We start from the raw sequence: 24,917 nt of genomic DNA, 5'->3' as shown, positions 1-24,917 counted from the left end.
TCTAGCACACCTAAAAAATAAATACAAGAGTAAAATTAAACCTCAACCCCACTTGTTAATTTTCTAACTTTACTTCTTAATTTTATAACAGCACTTGTTAATTTTGTTGATCCGAAAAGCAATTAAATTACTTGTTAGTTGCATAACTTTACTTGTTAATTCATTAAGATCACTTATTAACTAGTTTACTTTTCTTATTAAATTTGTGACTTCCTAAATTAAATTACATTACTTGTTAATCATATAACTTTAGTTATTAATTCCTAAATAGGACTTATTAACTATTTAACTTTACTTGTCAATTCATAACTCCCTAACAAACCTTATTAACTACTTAACTTTACTTATTAAATTTGTGACTCCTTTAACTATAATACATTACTTGTTAATTGTGCAATTTTACTTGTAAGTTCCTCAATGTGATTTGTTAATTACCTAACTTTACTTATTTTAACAAGTCTACTTCTTGTCATAAAAATCAAGAGGCTTAAAAACAAGGTTTATTATATATATATATATATATATATAATTTTAAGGGAGTCAAGAATTTAGCAAGTGAAGTTAAGTAATTAAAAAATCATGTTGAGAACAACTAAAATTAAACAATTAACAAGTAATATAATTCAGTGTAGAAGTCACATATTTAATAAGTAATTTTATTAATAAGTGATGTTAATGAATTAACAATTAAAGTTATGCAATTAACAAGTAACTTAGTTGCTTTTCAAATTAAGAAATGAAACAAGTTTTGTCACAATATTAACAAGTCAAGTTACGAAATTAACAAATGCTGTTGTGAAATTAACAAGAAATACAATTGAGTTTAGAGAGTCACAAATTAACAGGTAAAGTTAAGTGGTTAAAAAGCCTTGTTTAAGAATCAACAAGTTATGCATTAAAAAGCAACACTAAATTAACAAGTAAAATTGAGCAATTAACAAGTCTTGTTGAGAAATTTAAAAGTAAATTTATCCAATTAACAAGTAATGTAATAATCAAAAAGGGCTTGGTGGTCATTAGTTTTTTGGTGAGCCAAGGGGCCATGAGTTCAAACTCGTCCTTAATCACATTTGAAAAATTTAATTCTCCAGCCATTGCAGTGGTTTGGCTATTGGCTGGAGCTCTAGCAACAGAGGTTTGATGACTACCGGTTGTTGTCAGCGATGTTCCGACGTGGTGGCTAATGGTTTTTTCTTTTTTTTTTAAACAAATTTTAGTTATTTCTTATAAAAATTAATTTCAACTTAGTGTTTTGATGCTGCAGTGTAATTTCATATTCATTTGAGTTTGATTTGTTAATATGTCACTTTCTTAGTTCTTAAATGACATTCTCTCATCCCAGAGCTGGATTCTCTCCCCTACAAAGGAGAGGAGTGGAGAAACCAGTATAGATCTGGACCGTTAAAATTAAATTTAAAAATTTAGGTTTAATAATTTTTAAAATACATATTTAATTTAAACGATCCAAATTTATAGTAGAGAGATAGTAAAAAAAAAATGGAGAGAAACCCACCTTTTTTTTCCCTAGTAGCACTCGTATAGGGGAAAGGAGAGTTTTTCTCGTAGAGAAAAGGACGGAGAAATTCTCATATAAACTCCATCAAGTATATTACCATTACTACTTGCCGAAAATGTAAAAACATGTAACAACCATTCAAAAAAAAAAACATGTGATACTAAATTTAATAGGAAGGCCCGTTACTATTTTCTTTTGGTAAAAGGCCCATTATTCAAAAAAAAAAAACAGTATTAATTGGTTTAGGCTTCAAGCCTTCAATAATATGGAAATCTTCAGGCAGATCAAAATATGTAAATAAAGACCTACAAATGTTGCCAAAAAAAAAAATCACTTACATTGTGATGAATCTTTTAAAAACCTTACTTGATTAAAAATATAAAATATTAAATAATTTTTATAATTATATTTTTTAACTATACCCTTTCTTTATTTATTATTTTTTTGAAACTATGACGCATTTGAAAAAAATGTATTTAATGAGAGTATAGTTAAAAAATATAAAAAATTTTAAAAAATTAAGATTCTGACTAACATTATTTTATAATCATGAATTAATTATCAACGTCTTATATTTTGATAAAAAAAAAAGTATATGATGTTTTGCAATCAACAAAGTGTACTCCCATACCCCAAAATAATAATAATAATAAAAGAATGCCCAGAACAAGTTTCTTAAAAAAAAAAAACATTCAGACATCATTTTTAACAAAAGTCAAAAGAATAGTAATCACAATTTCTCAATGTATTTCACAAGATTTTTTTTTTTTAACAAATAGAGATCAACAAATTGGTTTGATACAAGTACCGTTTGAGTCACCTTGAAAAAATTAGAATTATACACCAAATGACCCAACCTTAAAGATACAAGAAATGTTGCCTAAGTAGTAGTACAAAGACTATTCACAGAATGCTAGCTCAGCTCCATCGCTGAAAATTGTGTTGCTTTCCCCTTTTTTTCGGTACACAGTTGCATTAAGCTGAGGACTTGGGTATCTTGAATTGTTTCTTGAGAAACTGTGAAGCTTCTGAATCACTCCTATGGCATAATATTCTAATTAGAGTTTTGGAATCTGCTCCTAGTCTGCTTTTGCCACCTCGCATTTCCATGCCACTAGCAGATCTCAGGTCCTCAACCAACTCTCGAGTCTGCAACAGAATGCAGAGAATAAAATATATTTTAAAGAGTGATTCACATAAGAAACTATTTTCAACATATATATAATGCACATATCAATTGGTTTTCAATATGACAGCAAAAAAAATAATAATAATAATAATGCTAGTCCTTCTCATCATCTCTGGGGGTGTTTGGTAAAGTTGCAAAACTGAAATCAGAATAAATTAAGAATTGTAAAGTGAAGTTAAGATAAAAGTCAATGACTGACTTTAACATGATTTATGTTTAGATTCCCCCCCCCCCCAAAAAACAAAAACTTGTTTGGATGCTTAAATTCAAAAGCAAGTTTACATATGATATAAGAATCACATCCAAAGACCTTCCAAAAAAATTGTTCACAAATAATAAACATGTTAGTCACCATTCAGGAATAAACAAATTTTTATTACCATTTTAACAACAATAATTTTGTATTGATTTTTATCTTTGAATAATTTTTTTGAAGAATCCTTGGATGTGATTCTCCCCATGATAAATAATGACAAAAAAATGACAAATTTTATAATAAATATTCTTGTTTCTAATATGATCTTTTTATGACAAAAATTATTAAACTTCAAATTACAATTAAAAAAATAGTCTATATACAATTTTAGTATTATTTATAAATTATAAAACTCCAAAATAAGTTAACAAATTACAAAATATTAAATTCTCAACTGTTTTAACAAATTGACAATATTACATGACTAATAGTGCCCTATATAATTTACATGCGAAGCCAAAAGCCCAAACCTCCTTTTTTTTTTCAGTTTCAATTTAAATGGGCTTTTAGACCAAAAGCTCTTTTGCTTTTTCCTTTTTTCAACCCAAACATCATTCCATATTTACCAATAAGCTTGTAAGAGACAGACTGAGGTTTGGACCCTCCAAACCTCAATTTGGATCTCATCCAAACATGCCCTTTTCTGATTTTGATCTCCGAGAAGTTTTTAACCATCTGATTTTAATCCTCTAAAAAAGTATTTTGTCTCCAATATTATGCTCATGTTAAATTTGCTAACTGATAGATAATGAAGACGGATGACAAGGCCGTTAGGAACCTTGCTTAGTTTTAAATATTTTGAACGTACACTATTTAAAATTAAGTCAATCCAATGCCTTCCAGTAGTATATTACGCATATATTGCTTATCAAAGTATTTATGCAGACAGAGAAGCATCTGAACTGAACTAACCTCGTAGCTATGTAACTTTATCACATCCCGAACCCGTGCTACCTGATTTTCAACAATACCTCGAGGAAGCCCATCTCCTCCAGATATAAAGAACTCCTACAAAATGCATCACAAATTAATTAAAAATTATAGCTATGAAAAGTCCTTGGCACCGCCATTTTTGTGCTCCAACAAAGCAAACTACAGCCAAAATCAGAAGAATTCCGAACAAAAGGGAAAACTTAAGAAATTGTAAGAATTTTCAAAGGATTTGACAAGCAACTGGCAGCAGAAACATAAGATTTGTTGATGTTATGGGAATTCATCCTCTATTGTAATTTTTACACTAAACAGATATAAACAATGAAGCGCCTTCTTGGAGAACATTTGACTAGGTATAGTTATCCAGCACCTTGATCTGTGAACTTTACACATACCGTGCAATGGTGTATGTTACTTCATTCTTAATAAAGTTTTAAAATTTTGAAACTAGGAAATCCATTTTCAAATTGGAAAAACAACCCTCATGGCTTATCATCTTTAAACCTAAAGAGTTAAATTACTCGTCTCTTAACATTTAAACTGGCCTGTTGTAAAATACAATTACTGCATACCATTGGCGGCATTGGAATGCCTAGATTAAGATATACCATCCTGGCAATGGTGTTATGTTACTTCATTCTATAAATCTTTTAAAATTTTGAAACTAGGAAATCCTTTTTCAAATTGAAAAAACAACCTTCATCATTCATGATCTTCAAACCTAAACAGTTAAATTACTCGTTTCTTAAAATTTAGATTGCCCTGTTGTAAAATACAATTACTGCATGCTATTGGTAGCATTGGAAGCCTAGATTAAGATACCTTCAGAACCTCCAGATCTTCCTCCAATAATTTTGCATCACCAGGGAAGAAGACTCTTGATGGACCCCCATCTAAGATCACTCGGAGTAAGCCATCCTGGCAAGCGGGAAGTGTTAAATCGAAAAGACTATGAAAGAAATATGTCTGAAGCTGCAAGCAAGAATCAGGTACCAACCAAAGATGCTTGAAGAAGACTTGTCACAATGCGATCCCTAAGAGGCTCCACAATAATATCACAAAGTTGATTAAGTTCCTAAAAATAATGAATTGTGTAAATCACAAAATTAATTCCCCTTACAGAGTTCTTAATCAATATAAAAAAGTTATTGCGAGATAGAAAAAGAAATTTGGAGAATAGAAATTCGTCCTTGAAAAAGCATACAAGAAGAGACAGAATAAAAAATCAAAGAAAAACAAAGGCCCAAAACAGCTATCCAACCCCACAGCAAATTTACAGGGGAAATCCTCCTGATAAAGCCATACAGTGAACCCAAGAGCGGACAGATAGACTTCTCCCACAGTAAGTGAAGAGAAAGGAAAATCTGTTTTAAGAGTTGGCATAGTGTTCCAGCCACTAAAAGCGAGCAAAAATGGAAGAGTAGCAGACTGTCAAAGGTTTTTGTGTTCCTTTGTGCTGTTGAAACCTCTAAATTAAATTGCTAAAGAAACAGCTGGTTGAATAGGTAACATAACAACGCAAAAATTGATGCCAAAATTTGTATTCAAGTATTCATCAGAAAAGAAACTGACAAAGTAGGCAAACTAGAAATTTGATATAACATGTGATTTCACTTTTAACATCATATAATTTCATTTCACACAACTACATTTTCAAATTAAAAACTATCAAGCGAAAACTATATGACAGAAATGATATCTTTCCAATGAGACAAACATTACCACATCAAGTGGTTCGATTAGTGCTTCCATTCTAGAACCTGAGACACTGGGCTTATACAAGTTATCTATGAATGGCCCTCTCAGATCATAGAAGACAATTTTAGTTCCTGCAAGAGAATAGTTAAATTAATGAATTGATCAAACATGTTTAAATTTCGAGGAAAGACATGAAATTTCAAGATGTTACCTGTGTACTCACAAATGCGATCCATAGCAGCATTTATAGATTTTCTACACCCATCAAAGGTATCCTTCTGAGCAAAACTTTTGGACTTCTCGTCCATGGATTTCTCTACAACACAATAATTCATATAAGGTAAAATTCAAATATTTTCAGTATTCTAATCATTGAAGGAAAAAAATAATCAAGCATCAAGAAACGTCTAACGTAATTCAAAGTAAGAAGCATCCAAAGAAAGCATTTACTATCCTCTGTCTTAGGACCTCTCTTTATCTTCACAAAGTATTGTTTGCAAAGAAAGGAAACAGATAAGATATGACCATAATTATGCATGTTCATTGATGTTAATGTCAATCACAGAAGCAGCCTTCAAAATCAGTACTGTATGACAGTTTTCATCCATAATCATAACTGCATCAATAAAGAAGAGACAATACAAGATCACATAAGTGCATTGACAGAATGAATGTCAACTCACTTAACAAGTAAATCACCATTTTTAGTTAATGACTTTAGCGGAAGGATATAAAGATCAAGCTGAAACCTGAATGATAGGACATCCTCAATAAATTATGAAAATATAAAGAATTAAAGGAACTGCTTTATTAATAATCACCACTGTTTCTTTAAGAAAGAATCCATCCAACTAGTTTAACAAGCCACATTAAATGGATACAAATTCTACCTAGCTAAATAAGTAAGCAGGATCAATTTTTCATTTTTCTCTAATTGCCTTTTTGCAGTCATGATTAGCATGATAAACAGAAGCTTTAACTTTATTTTTCTTGTTTTTCTTTTCGTCTGTCGACAAAATAGGTTTTGCATACTGTATATGGCAGAAATACTCGCATCAGCTACTTACTTATGAGCTTTTCCTGGGACCTTTTACTTGTCCATTGCTCCCAAATGCTATCTTCCAATTTATTAAGCTGAGTAATCGCATACTGTAGATGACAGAAATACTTGCATCAGCTAAATGCCACAAAAATGGAAGGATTGAATGAATGGATGAATGAATATATATTTACATATAAGGTAAATGCTACACCAAGATTTAAAGAAGAATGAAAATAGACAATTATGTTGAAAGAGTTTTCACAATAACATCAGATGACTTCCTCAATGCAGCACTTCCCAACTATATCTTGATTATTATCCATGGTATAGGAACAAAATTAGATTTTTTTTTCCCCTTCCAAAGCAACGCATGAGATAAGTAATAACCTATTAAAACTTTTTATTGAGGAACACATTAATTTGAACAAAATTTTAGGTTTGGAAAATTCAAAATTCAAATTCAAATAGTAAAAAAGTAGAGACAAGAGATACAAATACATAAATAAGAAAGACACAGATTCCAACACAATCCGTATTGTTTATGTGCCTTGTGCATAGCGAAATTATAAACAAAAGCCACACTATACCAGGCTCATGAAAAGTATGACTTCTTAGATTTTTTATAGTGTAACAATAAGTTGATTTCCTTACCACATCAAGCTCAATCTATTCCAAATAAGAAATTTTAATACAGTAGTAATTTTTTTAAAAGGGAATTCTGATTACTAGTTTTCTGTAATGGGAAAAGAGGCAATCTGGGAGAAACAAATAAAGAAATAAAGCTTTTAGAGCATAGAGAAGGTAAGCATATCACTCATCCTCTTGATGGGCCTTAAAACTTGTTTCAACATCTGATCTGACCAACTGTGTTATGCTTTAAACTACAAACTGGCAGCAGAGAATGAAGGGGAAAAAGAAAAAAGGCCACCAATGAATTATTTCAAATGATAAGATGATTTGGAGAAAATGTTTCAATTTTTATTAGAAAACCTAACAACCAACCAAAAGATTATCCAAGCCTTGTCCAAAAGAAATATCCTCAACATCAACTAAATGAGACAGGAAAAACTGATCCAATATAGTTCAGGTTTGCTTGAACTCACATATAAAGTATTTAATTGAACACAAAGTGTCGAAGTTGCTAGGACACTAATTTCACTGGACTTTGTCTCATCAGGTGCGCGAGTGTCAAACAGTTCCTTCTTCACAAAAGCCTTTATTCCAGCCTCCTTTTTGTATCGCGTTAGTATTGGCACTGGGGGTATCAAGTCTTCCTTGCTAGCTGTGCAATCAAAGGGTACTTGAAGGTTCAAACAAATATATAAAGACTCATAGGGAAGAATTTATAGGAAAGTTGTTCATCCGCAGGATACACATTCATAACTCTTTCCAGATATCATGAAGCCTTTTGCAACTAACAACAGTTAAGAAAGAAGGCAATAAACAGATACTTAGGTAGATAAAATCTCAGAACATAAACACCAAGCTTATGGATTCACCAAACAAGTATTTAACTACATTAGTTTGGTATGGATGTTTAAAGAGCAACCAATACTCTTTACAAGTAGCAAATTAAATATTTTTCTTAAGAATACAATTTCAATTTTTGTCGCTTAAGCTTCCAGATATAATAGATAATTCGAGCTTGGGTGAGTGTAGGTGTATCCCTTGCATGGTTATGCCATGTATAAATTGAGAAAAGGTACAGAAGCTACTTTGCCATCTGCTCCCATCAATTGTTTAGCAAAATTAAAACAAAGATCTGGGTAGTCATTATAACTAAAAAAATGACCAAAACAAAACACTTGACATTAAAATAACATGAGAGGGTTCAAATCCTTCTTCCACAGATACAAAATCCAGATGTTTGCAGACAACAGGCAATCATCAATTCCGTCATTAAGTAATGTATATTGAAGAAAAAATTATGAAGCATCTACTCACCCATCCCATCAACAATGTGATTTGCATACTCTTGAAGAGCATTGTCCATGCCACGAAACAAGCTATTTAACTCTGTTGTCCTCATTGGGACTTTAAAAGCAAAAAATTGGTCAACTGTCTGCACAATAACAAATTTAAATTAAAAATTTAGTAGATAACAGGGTTAGAATAGCACTTTTACCACTAACACTAGTTTGTTAAAATTTCAATTGGTTTCCCAGTGGCATTAGTAAAACAGTCCAGAAAATAGTTGATATAGACTTTGACTTCTGATACTTTTTACAGGCATAATCAATGTTATTGATAAGATCTATAAAAATTCTACAAATACCATCATTCAAGAGGGAAGGATTCTTTTGCAAATGAATTTAATAGAATTTCCTTACAGCAGAAAATAGGTTCTGGAAGGATGTAAAAGAGACTAAGCTATATATCAATGTTCCCTGGAGAAGCTCCTTTCAAGTATTTGCACTTGTTTTTGGTCATTTCCTTAGTGTTTCTTCCCTTCCACCATTATTGGGGATTGAAGATTAATCTGAGGTTTCTCATCTTGTATGATGTACTAAATATTTAATGCAGACATGCAGATACAGACCAATGCTTATGACTAAAAATTCTTTGCCTTATCACATTCTTTCCTTAAAGATAACCTATAGTAAAGGTTGGTTGGTAGGCCATGAAAGCTATTCTTTTGGACAACTTGTAAAATAAAGCCAAAAAAGCTGCAAGATTCTTACCTCCTCCACAATCCTGTATACTTCTACAATGGAATTCGCATGACGCTGTTGAGGAGATATTGGGTCCCAATGCTGTGAAAGTATATTGGCCAAAAAATTAAAATGTGTACAGTCAAGTAGCATAATGGAAGCAAAAAAGAGAATGATATAGACCTAACCTCAGAAAAGAAAATAAAAAAGAATTGACAATGAAAACATGGCAAAAGAGATTATCAGCATAAGTCAAAGTCAAAATAATTTTAATATTAAAAATTATTCTTTTACCCTGTCTCACATAATAATACAATGCCTTCTAATGGCAAGGAATGAAATATATATATACACACACACTTTTATGCCTTTACAACACATCCATTCCCCCACCTCTTTTGTATTGTTTTCTTAGCAATAAATTTATTTTTTTCTATTAAAAAAGGACAAAAGAAAATATTAGGCAAGTTGGAAGGATAGTTCAAAACATTTTAAATATGAGTTTAAATTAGTCTTGTATGCTTTTCTTGCCAGTACATCAGGACATCTTCCCCCTAAGTTCTTCAATACCTCTTTAGAAAGAATATTCCCCATAAATGATAATTATAATATCGCATGCTCAATTCGTGACTTTGTAAGATATCATATATGCTTTCTCCTTTATCAAATAAAACTTTCAGTCAACACGTTCGGCAAACCAATTCTTCTGCAGGTGAAATCTCAAAGAGAAAAGGATGCAATTTGGAAAAACAATGGAAAACCCTATCTAGTAACTGATAAAGAAAATCAATTCAAAAATTCCTAACATTTTACAGGAGTAAAAAAGTATCATGTTGAGGTTCACCTCTTGCTGAATGGCCCGCTCCACCCAACCTACAATTCTTCCAAGCTGTGAATTGAGCCAACGCAAAACCAATGTGCCAGATTTTGTTTCAATCTATAACAGTAGGAGACCATGGAACAGATTTAGAAGAAATAAAGTCATGGAAGCTATATTCCCAAACCTCTAAAATTTCTAATGTGAAACTATTTGAGATACATATTATATATATATATATCAACAAACTAATTGACAATAAAAAAGCATGTGATAATCTACATCATGCACAATAACTATTATCTGCAAGGCGCAGCTAGGCCTCTAGGTCATGTCTGATCAAATTCAGAATATACGAAAACGTTCATTTCTGATGGCAGGTCTTTTTAAGATTAGAATGGTTAAGTATGTGGCGCATAGGTATTAGGTCCTTCTAAAGTCAACAAGCATTTGGATCAAATATCTGATCAACAAACGAGCAGAAGACCACTATTTTCCTTCTATCATTTTCCTCTTATTGATAGCTGACTTTATGCACAGAAAAAGCCAAAGATTAGGAGGCACTTCTATGTTGCAAGGATAACACCAGGGGTCAAGAGACTTATCCCAAGGTTTTTAGATGTAGGGGTAAAAACTAGAAAGGTGGTCCTGATGCTGATAGACAAGGGTAGGTGCCGCCAGAGGTAGGGGCAGGCTAATGGCTACTTTTTGGGTATAAGAGCATTCTTTCCATGTAAGGGAAGAGGAGTTCAGACTTTTGGAAGTGAAGTATGGTTTAGGACAGGGCTGGCTTCTTGAAAGCCAGTGTTGCTTCTATGTTCTTGAATGGTTCTGTGTCACAATGTGTTGATGCGTATTTTGTTCTGCTTGTATTTCTGTCACTATTATTTGATTGTAATTTCTGTAATTTGGGTGTATGAGGATCATCATTTCCCTTGTCATCTGATTTAGTTATGCGGTGATATTATTATCAATCTCAAGTTATCCCATTCTCCTGTCGTCTATTTCTGGTTTTGGTCTTATTACCAGCTCATTATAGTAGCGGATCTTATCATTTTTCACATTCCAAGGACCAAATAAAACATTTTTTACCCTTTAACAATAATAATTCTAGCTACCAAACCTGGTATTGATTCAATTTCCTGCAGAAGATCTCTGCATTCTCTTCCTCACACGCAGATGTAATAAGGACCATTATAAATTGCTCAAGACTTTCAGCAGCTGGGAAAACGGAAATGACATCCTCAGTCAGATGTTCAGCACCATCCATAAAAGGTTTCTGAAAATACAATCAATCAATTTTCACTATTTTAATATCTTCCAAACTCTCATCAGGAAAATACTAACAAACAAAAATAAAATGCATACTCACCAATTTGTTCCCATAAAGTTTGTGAACAAGGGTTGCAGACACAATGGTTGCTTGTGGATGCCTCTGAGACAAAACAGGCATGAAAGTCCCTGAATCCTTTTTAAGGAGTTTCTTGAGTTCTTCCGCAAGCAATGCCAAAGGATGCCCATGAGACATGTCTAATCTATCAACAACTTGCAATATCTGTCAAAAGTAAAGAGATTGCTTAAACAGAAAAAACAAAGAAAGTATCCTCTACTTTGCATTGGAAAACAAAACTGAGAAAGAAAATGATCTCATACACTCTTCAATTTACAAGTAGAAACAAAAGAAAGAGGCGCAAAACCATTTCAAGTGTCTTTACTTAGCTCTGACCTGGTAGGTATTTGGAGCTTATAGGATTAGAAATAGCGTTGTTACATGTCTAAGGTGAATGAATAGAAGCGCTAGAAGTGGGGTGTTGTCAGAAGATCAAGAAGCACAAAAATTAGTTTTAGGAAATGAACTAGATAAGGTTAGTTTGTGGATGAAAGCTACAATTAAATGGGCTCAGAAAGAGATGCTAGCTAGGTGTTTTCCATCGCACAGAAAACCCATAGTAGGAGACATGCAAGACACAAACAAGTGGGAGATGTAATGTTATACCAATAGCAGGGGATCTATTCAGTTACTCGAGGAGCTTTATTCAGAGTTCTCAGACATAACCATTTCATGAAGGTAAGGTTTAGCTTGGAGGCCTATTGCTAGTAATAAAAACTAATTATCCACTTGGCTAGAAAGGTATATTCAAACAACTTCACAATGTTAATTATCAGAATCTAGAATAAGCAACTAGAATACTCACCCTTGCAAATGCACTCTTAATTGATGATGAAATATATAACTCTATCTGGTCACGATCACTAATAGGCATGGACTGCAGATTCTGCATGTCAAAAGGTATGGAGAACTTTCGACATTTTGTAAAAAAGGAATACCATATCACATGTCAAGAAGTAATTTAAAGACACAAGGAATTTCATTTAAGAAATTTATATACTAATGCAATAATTTTCCTGGGAATGATATATCAACATGTGAAAGATGACTTCAAACTGAGTTACACATACAGTTTCTGGTTCTTCCAGTAGAAGCCTCCTAGTAATCATTGCAACTGTCACAATCTTTTCCATTGTAGCTGAACCCTACATAGTAAAAGGTGTTCATAGCAAAACTGAGGGGCAAAACTCCAAATTAGATCAGTTATAAATGGCTAAAAATCTGAAAAAGTTCCCATGAGACATGAAGAAGAAGAGAGAGTGTTTTCAATAGTTTTCTGTCTTCCCAAACAAAATAAAGAAGAGAAGAATAGCATGCACTTACAAAAGCAAGCAATCATTTAAAACCTTTGAGTACATGAAAACGTGATACATTTTGGCAACAGATGGAGAAAATAACCAAATATGTTGGAATAGTATTGGTTCACAGTTGTTCTTTGTTTAGTTAAACTATATAGGTCCACATTGGTTGTATCTCATTATACACAGCTTCTACTCCAACAAATTTTATACTTATTATACTCCAACAAATTCTTCTTGATTTCTCATTGGCGTATGATTTTAAGATTGCCAACACTTGTTTCAAGAAGAGAAATGAACATCTCATCACTTACAAAAGTGGAGCCTCAAGGTCACAGATTGATTTTCTTTTGGTTAGGAACACAGACAGAAGACTTTGTAAAAATTGTAAGGTGATCCCCGGAGATGCTGTAACGACACAACATAGGGTCTTAGTCCTTGATGTGTGTATTATGAGTAAAATCCAAAAATATCGACAAATAATAACACCAAGGATTAGGTGGTGGCAATTAAAAGGTGAGAAGCAAGATATTTTCAAGCGAAATCTTTTGGATAAAGGAATTTGGGAATCTCAAGGAAGTGCTAATATCATATGGGAGGATATGGCTAAAAAAATACGGGAGGTTGCAAAAGTAGTTTTGGGAGAATCGAAAGGTTCTGGTCCGAAAGATAAGGAGTCTTGGTGGTGGAATAATAGTGTACAGGACAAAATCAAGTATAAGAAGAACTGTTTTAAAGCCATACATTTGTGTAACAATGAGGAAAATTGGGAGAGGTACCGTATGGCTAAGAAAGAAACTAAGAGAGCTGTGGGTGAAGCTCGTTCTAAAGCTTTTGAAGAATTTTATAAGAACCTTGAGACGCAGGAGGGAGAGCAAAATATTTATAAGATTGCCAAGAGTAGGGAAAGAAAATCAAGAGATTTAGAACAGGTAAGGTGTATTAAGGATGAAGAGGAAGAATTTTAGTTACAGATGATGAAATTAAAAATAGATGGGAGACTTACTTTTCTAAACTTTTCAATGATGGAAAGGATTCATCTAGTAACTTGGAGGATTTAGTAACTGGTGAAGGAGAATAAAATTTTGTCATTCTCTCGAATAATACGTGATAAGGAGTTAAAGGAAGCTCTTAAGAAAATGGCAAATGGTAGAACCAACGGACCTGATTGTATACCTATCGAAGCGTGGAAATGTTTAGGTGAAGAAGGGGTGAGATGGTTAACTAAGTTATTTAATGTGATTTTACGGTCTAAGAAAATGCCTGATAAGTGGAGGAGAAGTACATTAATTCCTATTTATAAAAATAAAGGAGATATTCAGAATTGTACTAACTATAGAGGGATTAAACTCATGAGCCACACAATGAAATTGTGGGAGAAAGTAATTGAGCACAGGTTGAGATTGGAGACAAGTATTTCTGAGAATCAATTTGGTTTTATGCCAGGTAGATCAACTACAAAGGCGATTTATCTACTAAGGGGATTAATGGAAAAGTATCGTTGTAAAGATAAAGATCCACACATGGTTTTTATTGATTTGGAAAAAACTTATGACTATATACCAAGAGAAGTGCTTTGGAAAGCGTTGGACAAAAAGGGAGTACGGATTGCTTATATTAAAGCCATATAAGATATGTATGAGGGGGTAAAAACTAGTATAAGAACGCCTAGTGGTCAAATAAAGGATTTTCCTATAAAGATTGGACTACATCAGGGATCATCTCTGAGTCTATTTGTTCAACTTGATTTTAAATGTTTTGACGGAACATATTCAAGAGGAAATCCGAAATGTATGCTCTTCACGGATGATATAGTTCTTATAGCAGAGACAAGAGAAGAGGTTAATTGCAAACTTGAGTTATGGAGGAGGACATTGGAGTCGAAAGGTTTTGTCTGAGTAGAAGTAAGACAAAATATTTATATTGTAAATTTGGTAAAGGACTATTCGACAATAATTTGGAAGTGAAATTGGGAGATCAAATTATACCTCAAGTGAAAAAGTTTAGATATTTGGGAACCATTATTCAAAATGATGGCGAAATCAGTGGAGATATTTTACATGGAATTCAAGCTGGGTGGTTTAATTGGAGACCGTAAGGTGCCTAATAAACTTAAAGGAAAGTTTTATCGCACTGCTATCAGACCGGCAATGTTATATAGTAGTGAATGCTGGGCTCTAACGGGACAGCAAGAGCATAAAGTTAGAGTAATAGAGATGAGAATGTTACGATGGATGTGCGGACATACACGTAAAGATAAAATTCGAAATGAGCACGTACGCGAAAAAGTGAGGTGGCACCTATTAAGGAAAAAATAGTAGAAAATCGGTTGAGATGGTTTGGGCATGTACAAAGAAGACCAAGGGAGGCACCAGTGAGAAGAGTGGAACATATAACTTTGAGTCCGATTAAGAGAGGTAGAGGAAAGCCTAAGAGAACACTCTTGAAAGTTGTTGAACGCGATCTCTTAATTAATAATATTCCTAAAAGCTTGATAAACAATAGAGCACAATGGCGTCTTGCAATCCATGTAGCCGACCCCACCTAGTGGGATAAAGGCTTGTTGTTGTTGTTGTTGTTGTATATGCCTGATCATAGTTATCTTCACTTTATTGAATTGAGGAGAACTCAGGCCAATACAGTTGAACCGTACATATCAAGGCCAGCAGCAGACCATAATGCCTTGACAATACTCCTATTACAACTCCTTCGCAATTCAAAAGGAAATGTCACATGTTGAACTTTTACACAACTTCATTTAAACATTGTCAATTTTTCCATCACATATACAAGCCTCAATCTTCTCTATCATGTGGATTTTGCTTTTGGACCATGATTGTAGATCAAGTGCTAATCCTCTTATTAGTAGTTGGAATTGTTAAACTGTCAGTGTGAAGCTATAACACCACCACATCTTCCGGCATAAAGAATTTATGGGACTGCTGTGATCTGGACCAATAAGCTAACTGGACTGGCTGGGTCAGGTTGGGCAAAAAACTTGACCAATGGCTTAAGTCAGGTTTGTCCCAATCCAGCCTGTGTACATCCCTTCTAAAGATACTAATTTTAACATCATGAAATATTCTGTTCAGGAATTCTGGTGGTGGAGAAAGACAATATGAAGGAACTCACTGTAATATAACGCATATTATTTTTGACAGACTGAGATTATCCTCAATCCAATGTAAAGATTAAGGCTTGATCATAGCAGGATTACAGCTTAACATTCACAGCAATAAAAGAAAAATAACAGCCAAAATTTCAAAGCCACACCTAGCATTTAGGGGCTAGACTCTTCATTACCAATACCATACCCTCCCATCCTCCCCCCATACTCCTTATTTCCGTTTGTCCCCATCATAGTGCAGTACATGACTTCTGACAGTACAATTCCAATGGGTAGAAAAAGATTACAAAAACGTATCATGTGGCTAATTTTGTACCAAAATAATGTAACAAACCTCAGAGAAGTTCAGGTGGTAATCTCCAAGTTGCTTGTCAACCCATCTCTGAATTGGGATTAAATAAGATTGCAAGAAAGAAGTATCCCTTTCACCTTCAACCTTTGAACGCAAGCTTTTCAAGTGCAACCTCTCTTGTTGTCCTCGTTGTTCCATCAATGGTATTTTCTTCAATTGCTCAATTGCATGCAGTAAAATTCCTTGCTCATTTGTGATAACATACTAAAAAAAAAGGGAGGATTGGGACTATCAGCAGAAATCCAGAAAAGCAGTCGAACCACATCTGACAATGGTTCTTAATAACTAAATTAAGAAAATGCAATTGTTGTACCTGACGAAATAAAACCCATGCAAAACAGGTGTAATGGATTGTCTCTGTGATGCCTAAAACTCGCCAGGTTGACTTTAAAAGCTCAAGAATTTCTTCCACTTCCTGCCAATAAGATAAGCCACAGATGACAGACATAATTTAGAAAACAAATTGAAAAAAAAAAAAAAGGTATGGCAAACCTCCTACTTAGCAATTTCTCAGATCACAATTTCATTTCATTTTTTTCATATTCTGACATAACACTGCTATATTTCTTCATATTGCGATAAAATGCATGACCAAAGTAAACATATAAAGATTGGTAGACATTTCATGAAGTGAAAATTTGATTGTGGCCTAATTATCACACCACACCATCAGGAAATCAAACAGCGGACATTCTCAGTAAAGGCCTACCCACTACAAGGATTCAACACATCACTTGCAAGTTGGTAATGGAATAAATCCATCAATTCACCAACTTGAGGGGAAGCCCTCCATTATTTCCTAAACCCCCATGAATTTTGAACCTACCTAGATTCTTTGTGTACCTAGGTATTAGTTTTTTTCAATGTATATCTAAAATTCAGCATGTACACCAGCTATCTGATTCTAGGTGATTAATCCCAGAATAATGGGAATTTAGTCTCCTGTATCTATATAAGGGTGAATCACACTTCTGAATGTGAAAAAGAATACCCATTCACTTTCAATTTTACCCTTTCTCGATAACTAGAATAACAAGAAATATCAATGGAACGGCCGATTTACACAGGAACAATAGAGTACAGACTACTTTACATATTTAAAATTTTAAGAAAAGTAGATCCAGGAAGCTTAGCCTATCAATTTAAGGGTGTAATGGCTCAAATAATTAGTTTTTCTAGATACGATACTCAAAAACATAAAACACCTACCTCTGTCAACTTTCCCTCATCCAACATGTCAAATACACTTAAAAGTAATTTCTCATATAGTCTGACATTTAAGTGGTAACCATCTGCCCAATGACATATTTCACCAGTCAAGTCACCCCGAGCTGGCCTCTCAGCAAGTGGAATGGCAATATCCTTTAGAGATCTCAAACATTCTGTCCTTTGAAGTTCACCAGTTGAAGATGGTAGAAACTAAGAGGCAAAGAGAGAGTGAAATAAAACTAGAACAGTTAGTAACATATCAGCAACAGATAATAAGACAGAATTCTATGCAAGCCATAATTCACACACCTCAGATTCCTCAATCTTGGCCAAAAGAATCCTCAATTCATTTGTCTTCCGCCCAGACTCCCCAAATCCAACAGCAGGGAGATTAACAAGCCCCTCTTCCAACATTTTCAACTGTATTGACACATAAATAAAAATTTTAAACTCAAAGATAATCTATTGGGTACCAAAATTCTCGTAGTTCCATAAATAATGAGAAGCCAATATAGATTACAAAGGGGTACAGACAGAACATTAAATTAGGGCTACACAAACCTGCCTCTTTTGCCACCGTATAAATGCCTTTTTGTCAGAAAATTCTGTTCGTGAAACACAGCAAAGCAATTCCAAAGGAATCAATAGAGTATCCATCCTTTTTCCTGCTTTTCCCACAAGAGCATTAAGCAGACCTTGTCTTGTTTTAATATCCAATGACTCTGGTATCTGCGTGCATAATTATAGATCTATAACTCTAAGCACAAAATAGATAAGTCAAAACTGACCAAAGAAATATTAGCTTTGCACATCTTACAAACTTAGGCATGCCTATTACAACTTCACAATTAAAGAATTCTGGATCATTCTCATGGGCAAAGAGCAGCCCCTATCTCTTGATAATTTATTGACCCCTCTCATCAACATAATTGCTAATTGCTGCGTATAATAACTTCCAGACCACACACAAAAGAAATAACATGTCTTTCCTACAGGTTGAAAAGCCACAAACTGCCAATCAGTCAATTTTGTTGCCGTGTAACCACCATTCACAGTTTACGTCCACCAAACTCATACTGTAAGTTCCATTTTTATTGAAAGTGAAGCTAATTTTAACTCAGAATATAAGTGAGAATGAGCTTCAGCTTGTTTGTAGGCCAAGAACACAAGTCTTTTTTCTGTAGGGTACATGACAGTTGAACTAAATTAAGTTAAATAATAATAATAATAATAATAATAATAATAATAAAGCAATAAATAGTGGAAAAATAAGTAACTTCAAAGGTTAGATTACCAAAAATATAAAATCCACAGTTCTAGACATGTTAAATGACCTAAGTAAGAGTAAATGGGACCACAGCAAAACTAACTTTAGAAAAGGAGTAAGCCAAGAAAAAAATATGTGCTGAAACTAGTGTCTTCACACAATCAATAATGATTAATGAACTGTTTTTGTGAAAGGCAAAGAACATATAACTGAAAATATCTGACAGCACAAAAGATAAGGTAGGAAGACTAATAAGGAAAGAAACTAAAAAAGTACAACAAACAACTCTAAATGAATACAAAGAATTCCTCATATACCTCCATTTGAACACGCATGGTTTCCAACAACCCAACTAACCCAGGAGCATTTTGAGACTGGGAGACCACACTTCCACTTTTGCTGCGCCCAAGTTTCCTAATCAACCTGGATCTTTTTTCTTTCTTTTTTTCCTTTGATGGGACAATCAGACCCCTGATTATTGAGTGAAACAAAATGATGACATATGTGGAAAACAACCATCACACAAACTTTTTCAGAAGGAAAAGAGATTCTTTCAAAATAAACAAATCATGACAGCATAGCTTACCCAGTGGATCCAGCACAAGCCAAGAGAATTTCATATGCTGTTTCACGGAGATCATCATCTGTGATACCTAAAAGTAGTAACACACCAAATTAAGAAAAAAATTATCACAACTTCAGTTCAAACCTGTAACCTCTGGTTAATTCATACATCATCTAAGGAGTTCTTCTTTAGCATAAACCGTTTCAAAGTCCTAGCAGCAAACTTTTGACCAAATCCAAACTTCAGGGCAAAAAGGATAGCTAATTTAGTAAATAATTAGTATGAAATCTTGATGCTGCTATCTTCAGGAAATAACTTTTAAAATGAGAGAAATTTGCTAAACAGTCATCCATTGTATGGGACATACTTTTGGTTAGGACACCAACAACATTCACTCAATTTTAAGTTACCTAAGTTAATGCGCAAATATGATGATGAACCCATGATGTGACATTAAGTTCACAACATTGCACATTCAATGAATGCAGGACATGTCACAATTTCAGACACTTTTATTAATGTTGTTAACAAGAATCAAGGGCATCGTGGTCATCATATAAATACTATATACCACATCAGTGTAGCAAGAGGGTACCTTGGTGGGATGCCTTCCATTTTACTCACTCTTTAGTCTCTCTAAGTACTATCTCTAACATACATCAGGGGCTGGAATTTAAAAGTATTATAGCACAATTTAAGGCAATAAAAGAAGACCATCGTTTAGACAAAATATGTCCCTACATCTAATTCAAAGCTTCCCCACGACAATCCGAAGTTTGGGATGGGCAAGTGATGAAGAGGCAAGGAGTTCAAAATTTAAAAAAAAAAAATTCCTATACCCATATAAAAGCCAAAGGGCAACAGAAATGCTGCAATCCTTACTTAAACAAGTTTTCACCTGAGAAATCCATTTTCTGTTAATCAGCAATCAGCAAATAGTGATTTTAAGTACGAGTTGAAACCACAAAATGTGTACTACTGTTGGTTCATTCAAGTTTCCATTTCAAATGTGTTCCCATGTCTAAGAGGTTCTTTGTATTCCAAATCCAAATTTTATTTTGCCAAGCTCCAGGGCATTCACCAGATAATCAGATATAGTGATACCTAGACTGACAGGCGTAGGATAAGGACTTGTCAAACAGATAAACATCAATAAGCAATCACCTGTTGAAAAGGAAGGCAACTTTACTGCAAGATCAGAAGCATCATTCAAAGTCCTTCTTGCCCTATAATTCTCAACATCCCCAGTGTCCAAGTCATCATCAAAATCTTCAATGTCATCTACTGTCAGTTCCTTTTCTTGTGTAGAGTCAAAAGACTCTGATCTTGATGCATTTGACACAATTGGAGATGCTGCATAAATGGGAGGTGGAGTGGAAACAGAAACAGGAGCTTGTGCGGGAATAGGGACAGGTGGCGGTGCCCTTTTGGGGGGTGAACCTGAAGACTCCAGATCAGTGACCAAATAAAAGTCACCTGCTGAACCTGTATCACTCTGGTGAAGCCAAAAGCAATAATTCAAACAATAACTTTGATTTAAGGGGGGAAAAACAAATTCAGATAGCATGACTAGGAATAATAAGAAGAATTTTGAAGATGCACCGTAAGCATTTATGATGAAAGGGTACAGATAGACATTTATGATAAAAGAATACAGATAATCAGAGAAGCTTTCAGGATAAACAAGTCACTTGTATTACAAGATTAGCCTATCCAAAATTTGAACCATTTATGGAAAAAAGGGTACAAATAGACATGCTTACGTAATTGACAGTAAAAAATCAAGAGATCAATTAGGCATAGGCAAAGAATACCATATGGGGGAAACCAGTATGATCGTGATAATCTCTAATTGCTTCTGATAGGTCAAGCATTAAACCTACATAAAACATACAAGGAAATTAATTATGACAAATTTTTAAAAACGTCCAGTGTCAAGCAGAAGGAAAGTACTGCAATCTTTCACCTTTTTTTGCGCAGTTAAGGACATAATCCACACTAACTTGATCTAGATCCACATCATCCAGTGTAACTGCGCCAGGAGGCATTATAACTTTCTTGATTAAGCTACCTGAAAGTATAAAATCAAGAAGTGTTCGCCTGTCCCTTCTGTATCGTTGGAGAAGATCAATGGCATTTTCTCTGAAATCCATCAAATAACCATATGTGAGAGACATGCATGCTTAAATGATAAAAATTTGGTTATCACAATCCTGATGACTGATTTAAAGGAATGAAGAGAAATTTACTCTTCCATGGCAAACTAGGCGGCAATGTTGTTGAATTGCAAAAGAACCCCGGCAAATCTGCTATTACTACAGAAGAAGAGGCTGATAGTGATAACAATCAGAATTCAGAAAGATTAAAAAAATCAGAGACGTGTCTAGAATATAGCACCCTACTCAAGGGAAAAACAGTGACCACGCCGCACTGGAAAATTTCATTGTCGAATTCCCATTGTAAACAATAAAAACAGGGTTGAAGAAGAAAGAAGAAAGCATCAGTAAAAGTTCAGCTCGTTTTTCATGCTCGACAGAACCCGAGATCAGATAAAACCCAGGTCAGATTCTTTCAGCATTTCACTAAAATGAAAAATAATGCGCGAAAAAATAACCAAATAAAAAAATAAACAATCAATACTTATAATTTAGACGCACATTTTTTCCTGCAGTATACTCCCTCAAGACCAAGATAAAGCAATATAGAAGCTCATAGCAAATGAGCAAGAATTTGGAGAATTTTAAAGCCCAGGCAACCAAGAATCGAAAAGGTAATCGATATCTGGAAATGCGATTCAGAGAGCGAATCTTACTAGAAAGGAAAAGTCAAATGGCAGGTGAAGTGGATGAAAAACTTGAAACTTCTGAATTAAACGTGAAAAGGTTCAGTTGCGAGAAGACGTCTGATAGCTGAAATGCTAGCTCCAAGTTAAAGTTCCAGCGACAAGCTCCGTGAGAAAGAGGGGGGGAGGACCGAGCGGGATGGAAGCACAAATCCCAGTTCACAACTGCAAATTTGGATCCAATCACAGTTTTACGAGAAAACCTGAGTTTACACATGTATTGACTACTACTAAGTACCGAATATCATCAAAAATCATCGTTGCAAGATAAACGACACTGTCGTTTTCAGGTAGAAGAACGGCAGCGCTACTTTCAAACGACATTTTAATTCACAATTTTTAAACAAAGAAGGTTAATAACTAATAAGATTATATTAATTCAAAACAATTTATCAAAGAGGAACATTATCCATTATTAAAAAAACTCACAAACACATATCATATATAATCAAAAAGCAATGTTATGGACTTATGGTCTTATGGAAGATAGTAACAGACCCAACTCTTTTAAAAAAATAATAGAGGAATAGATAATAAAACATGTCACCATGCTACAAGATTATTGACTAAACATACTCAATTTTAAAGAATTTTATAAAAATATGATATTTTAATGTGTCCAAATAGCACAAATTGTAGCATAAAATATTTTTAATGGTCTGAAAAAAGGTTCGAAAATCAATTATGTATTAGGATGGTGTTAGGCACCTCACGACACCCGTTATAAAAATGATTATCCTAAGTTGATTGTGTGAAATTAATTAATCTTTTAATAATATCTTAATTTTCCTTTAATCACATACAAAAACAAAGATTAAAAAATAAAAATTGATGAAAATAGTTTGTTTATTTATATCGGAAAATTTGATCTAGGATAAAAGCCTAAGGCTTACACACTCTGTGATAAAGATCAAAATCCACATAATTTGTATTATTATTTGATTAAAATTTTTGTAATTCTTCTAATTAATTTTTTTATTAAAAGAGTGTCATTTTGTGTTATATAATTATATTTATTTTTTAAATAAAAATTTGATTTAAAGAAGTACAAATAAAAGGAAAATAACTAATATTAAAACTTGTGATAATTTAATGTTACTCACAGTTCACTAGTTAACACTCTAAGTGCACTTAATAATTTAGTATCATTTATGGCAAATCATAAAAGAATTTTCAAAGTAATTTTCTATAAAATAATTTAATTATGAATTTTCATACAAAATTTGATATCTATGATGATTTATTGTCATTCATTGTATCTCATTTGAGATTTTTAAGAGTCTACGGTGACTTAGCATCACTTATAGTATATCCTAAAAAAGTCAATAATTTTATTGTTATTGTTGTTGTTTACTTGCAATAATTTAGTATCATTCACAGTATCCTAATTAATATTTTTAAGGATCCACGATGATTTACTATCATTTATGGTATAGCTTAAAATATGCTAATAATTATAATATTATTTTCACTTGTGACGACTTAATATCATTCATGATATCTTATTTGAGATTTTTAGGTATCTATAATGATTTAATATCACTCAAACAAATTAATAAAATTATATTTTACAAGAAGTAATATTGATTATGAAAAACCGTTTATTATTATTGACCGATAAAACCATTTATGAGCATTTTCTCATCAGCGATAAACACAAGATCATGCCAACATCTTAAGATTTATGAGCGAGTGTTGTTTGGTAATAGATTAATATCACAATACTTGTCACAACCAAGAATCAACATTTATTTAATATTTAAGCACTATCAAATGAATCCATGGATGCATTCTTGAAACCAACCCCCAATGAAAAGCAACTACAAAATCAAAATCCCTTAATGTGGAAACCCGGGCAAAAGGAACTATCAATATCATATTTTATCCGGGTTTCCACATGCAAATTAAAAATAAATAAAAAATATAACAAAATGAATAAAATTGGTTTTTTATAAAAAAAATATCTTCATAAATTAAATTAAAAAGTATTTTTCTTTTCCGTGACCCCCAAATCCTTACAATTATGACTTTATCAAATTAAATGCTATAATTTGAATTTGAAATGATTAAGGCAAAAGTCAAATAAAATTATTAATGACTTGATATGATTATAATTGATTGAATTATTAATGAGAGAAAATCTCTAGTTGGGTTTATAAAAGGAGGAGGGAAGGCAGAAAATGGAGGAGGCACAAAGTGAAAGACAAAAAAAAAGGACGATGGCAGAGAAAAGAAGGAAGAAGACATGCTGATTAAGGTAATTTTTTGTACATATGTTGCCTCTTGCTTCTTCGAGTTTTGGTCTTGAATGTTTTGTTTTGGTTTTTTATTTTTTTTCAATTCTACTATGAATGTTGCCCCTTTTGAATAATCATGATGCTTGTACTAATTTAATCACTTCATCCATTCATGGAATATGACACTCCCTTTTTGAATAACCATGCTCGGTGCATCGCGATATTGCTAATACCAAATCTCAACATTTGAGCGTTTGAGTTGGGTTTAAATTAAGGGATTTTGATTTTGTAGTTGCTTTTCATTGGGGGTTGGTTTCAAGAATGCATCAATGGATTCATTTGATAGTGCTTAAATATTCAATAAATGTTGATTCTCTATTGTGACAAGTGTTGTGATATGAATCTATTACCAAACAACACTCAATCATAAGTCTTAAGATGTTGGCATGGTCCCATGTTTATCCCTGATGAGAAAGTGCTCATAAATAGTTTTATCGGTCAATAATAATAAACAATTTTTCAAAATCA

General features: G+C 33.2%; 1 protein-coding gene across 4 annotated transcripts; it reads right to left on the bottom strand.

The window, feature by feature from the left end:
• Window positions 1–2,240: 2,240 nt before the first annotated feature.
• Window positions 2,241–22,354, bottom strand: LOC129315594 (protein unc-13 homolog). Of its 4 annotated transcripts, none has more exons than XM_054959419.1 (27): window positions 22,123–22,354; window positions 21,560–21,640; window positions 21,277–21,452; window positions 21,125–21,189; window positions 20,475–20,805; window positions 19,332–19,398; window positions 19,063–19,216; window positions 18,040–18,207; window positions 17,788–17,898; window positions 17,479–17,688; window positions 16,583–16,684; window positions 16,252–16,473; window positions 12,563–12,637; window positions 12,298–12,402; window positions 11,475–11,657; window positions 11,226–11,381; window positions 10,130–10,222; window positions 9,316–9,387; window positions 8,579–8,696; window positions 7,738–7,916; window positions 6,660–6,741; window positions 5,804–5,908; window positions 5,617–5,723; window positions 4,892–4,969; window positions 4,717–4,812; window positions 3,874–3,969; window positions 2,241–2,665 (listed from the first exon to the last, which is right to left on the bottom strand). In XM_054959419.1, the coding sequence occupies exons 2-27, from the start codon at window positions 21,565–21,567 to the stop codon at window positions 2,492–2,494; spliced, it is 3,333 nt and encodes a 1,110-aa protein (XP_054815394.1). In that variant the 5' UTR covers window positions 21,568–21,640; window positions 22,123–22,354; the 3' UTR covers window positions 2,241–2,491. The 4 variants fall into 4 exon arrangements, with proteins under 4 accessions (XP_054815394.1, XP_054815396.1, XP_054815395.1 ...); XM_054959421.1 differs by having other exon boundaries at window positions 12,298–12,378; XM_054959420.1 differs by having other exon boundaries at window positions 21,560–21,625.
• Between the last annotated feature and the right edge of the window lie 2,563 nt (window positions 22,355–24,917).

Source organism: Prosopis cineraria, unplaced genomic scaffold (genome assembly GCF_029017545.1).
Source record: "Prosopis cineraria cultivar Desert tree isolate PC_DT_omini unplaced genomic scaffold, ASM2901754v1 PC7, whole genome shotgun sequence".
NCBI lineage: Eukaryota > Viridiplantae > Streptophyta > Magnoliopsida > Fabales > Fabaceae > Prosopis > Prosopis cineraria.
This window is presented reverse-complemented; position numbering and strand designations above follow the sequence as displayed.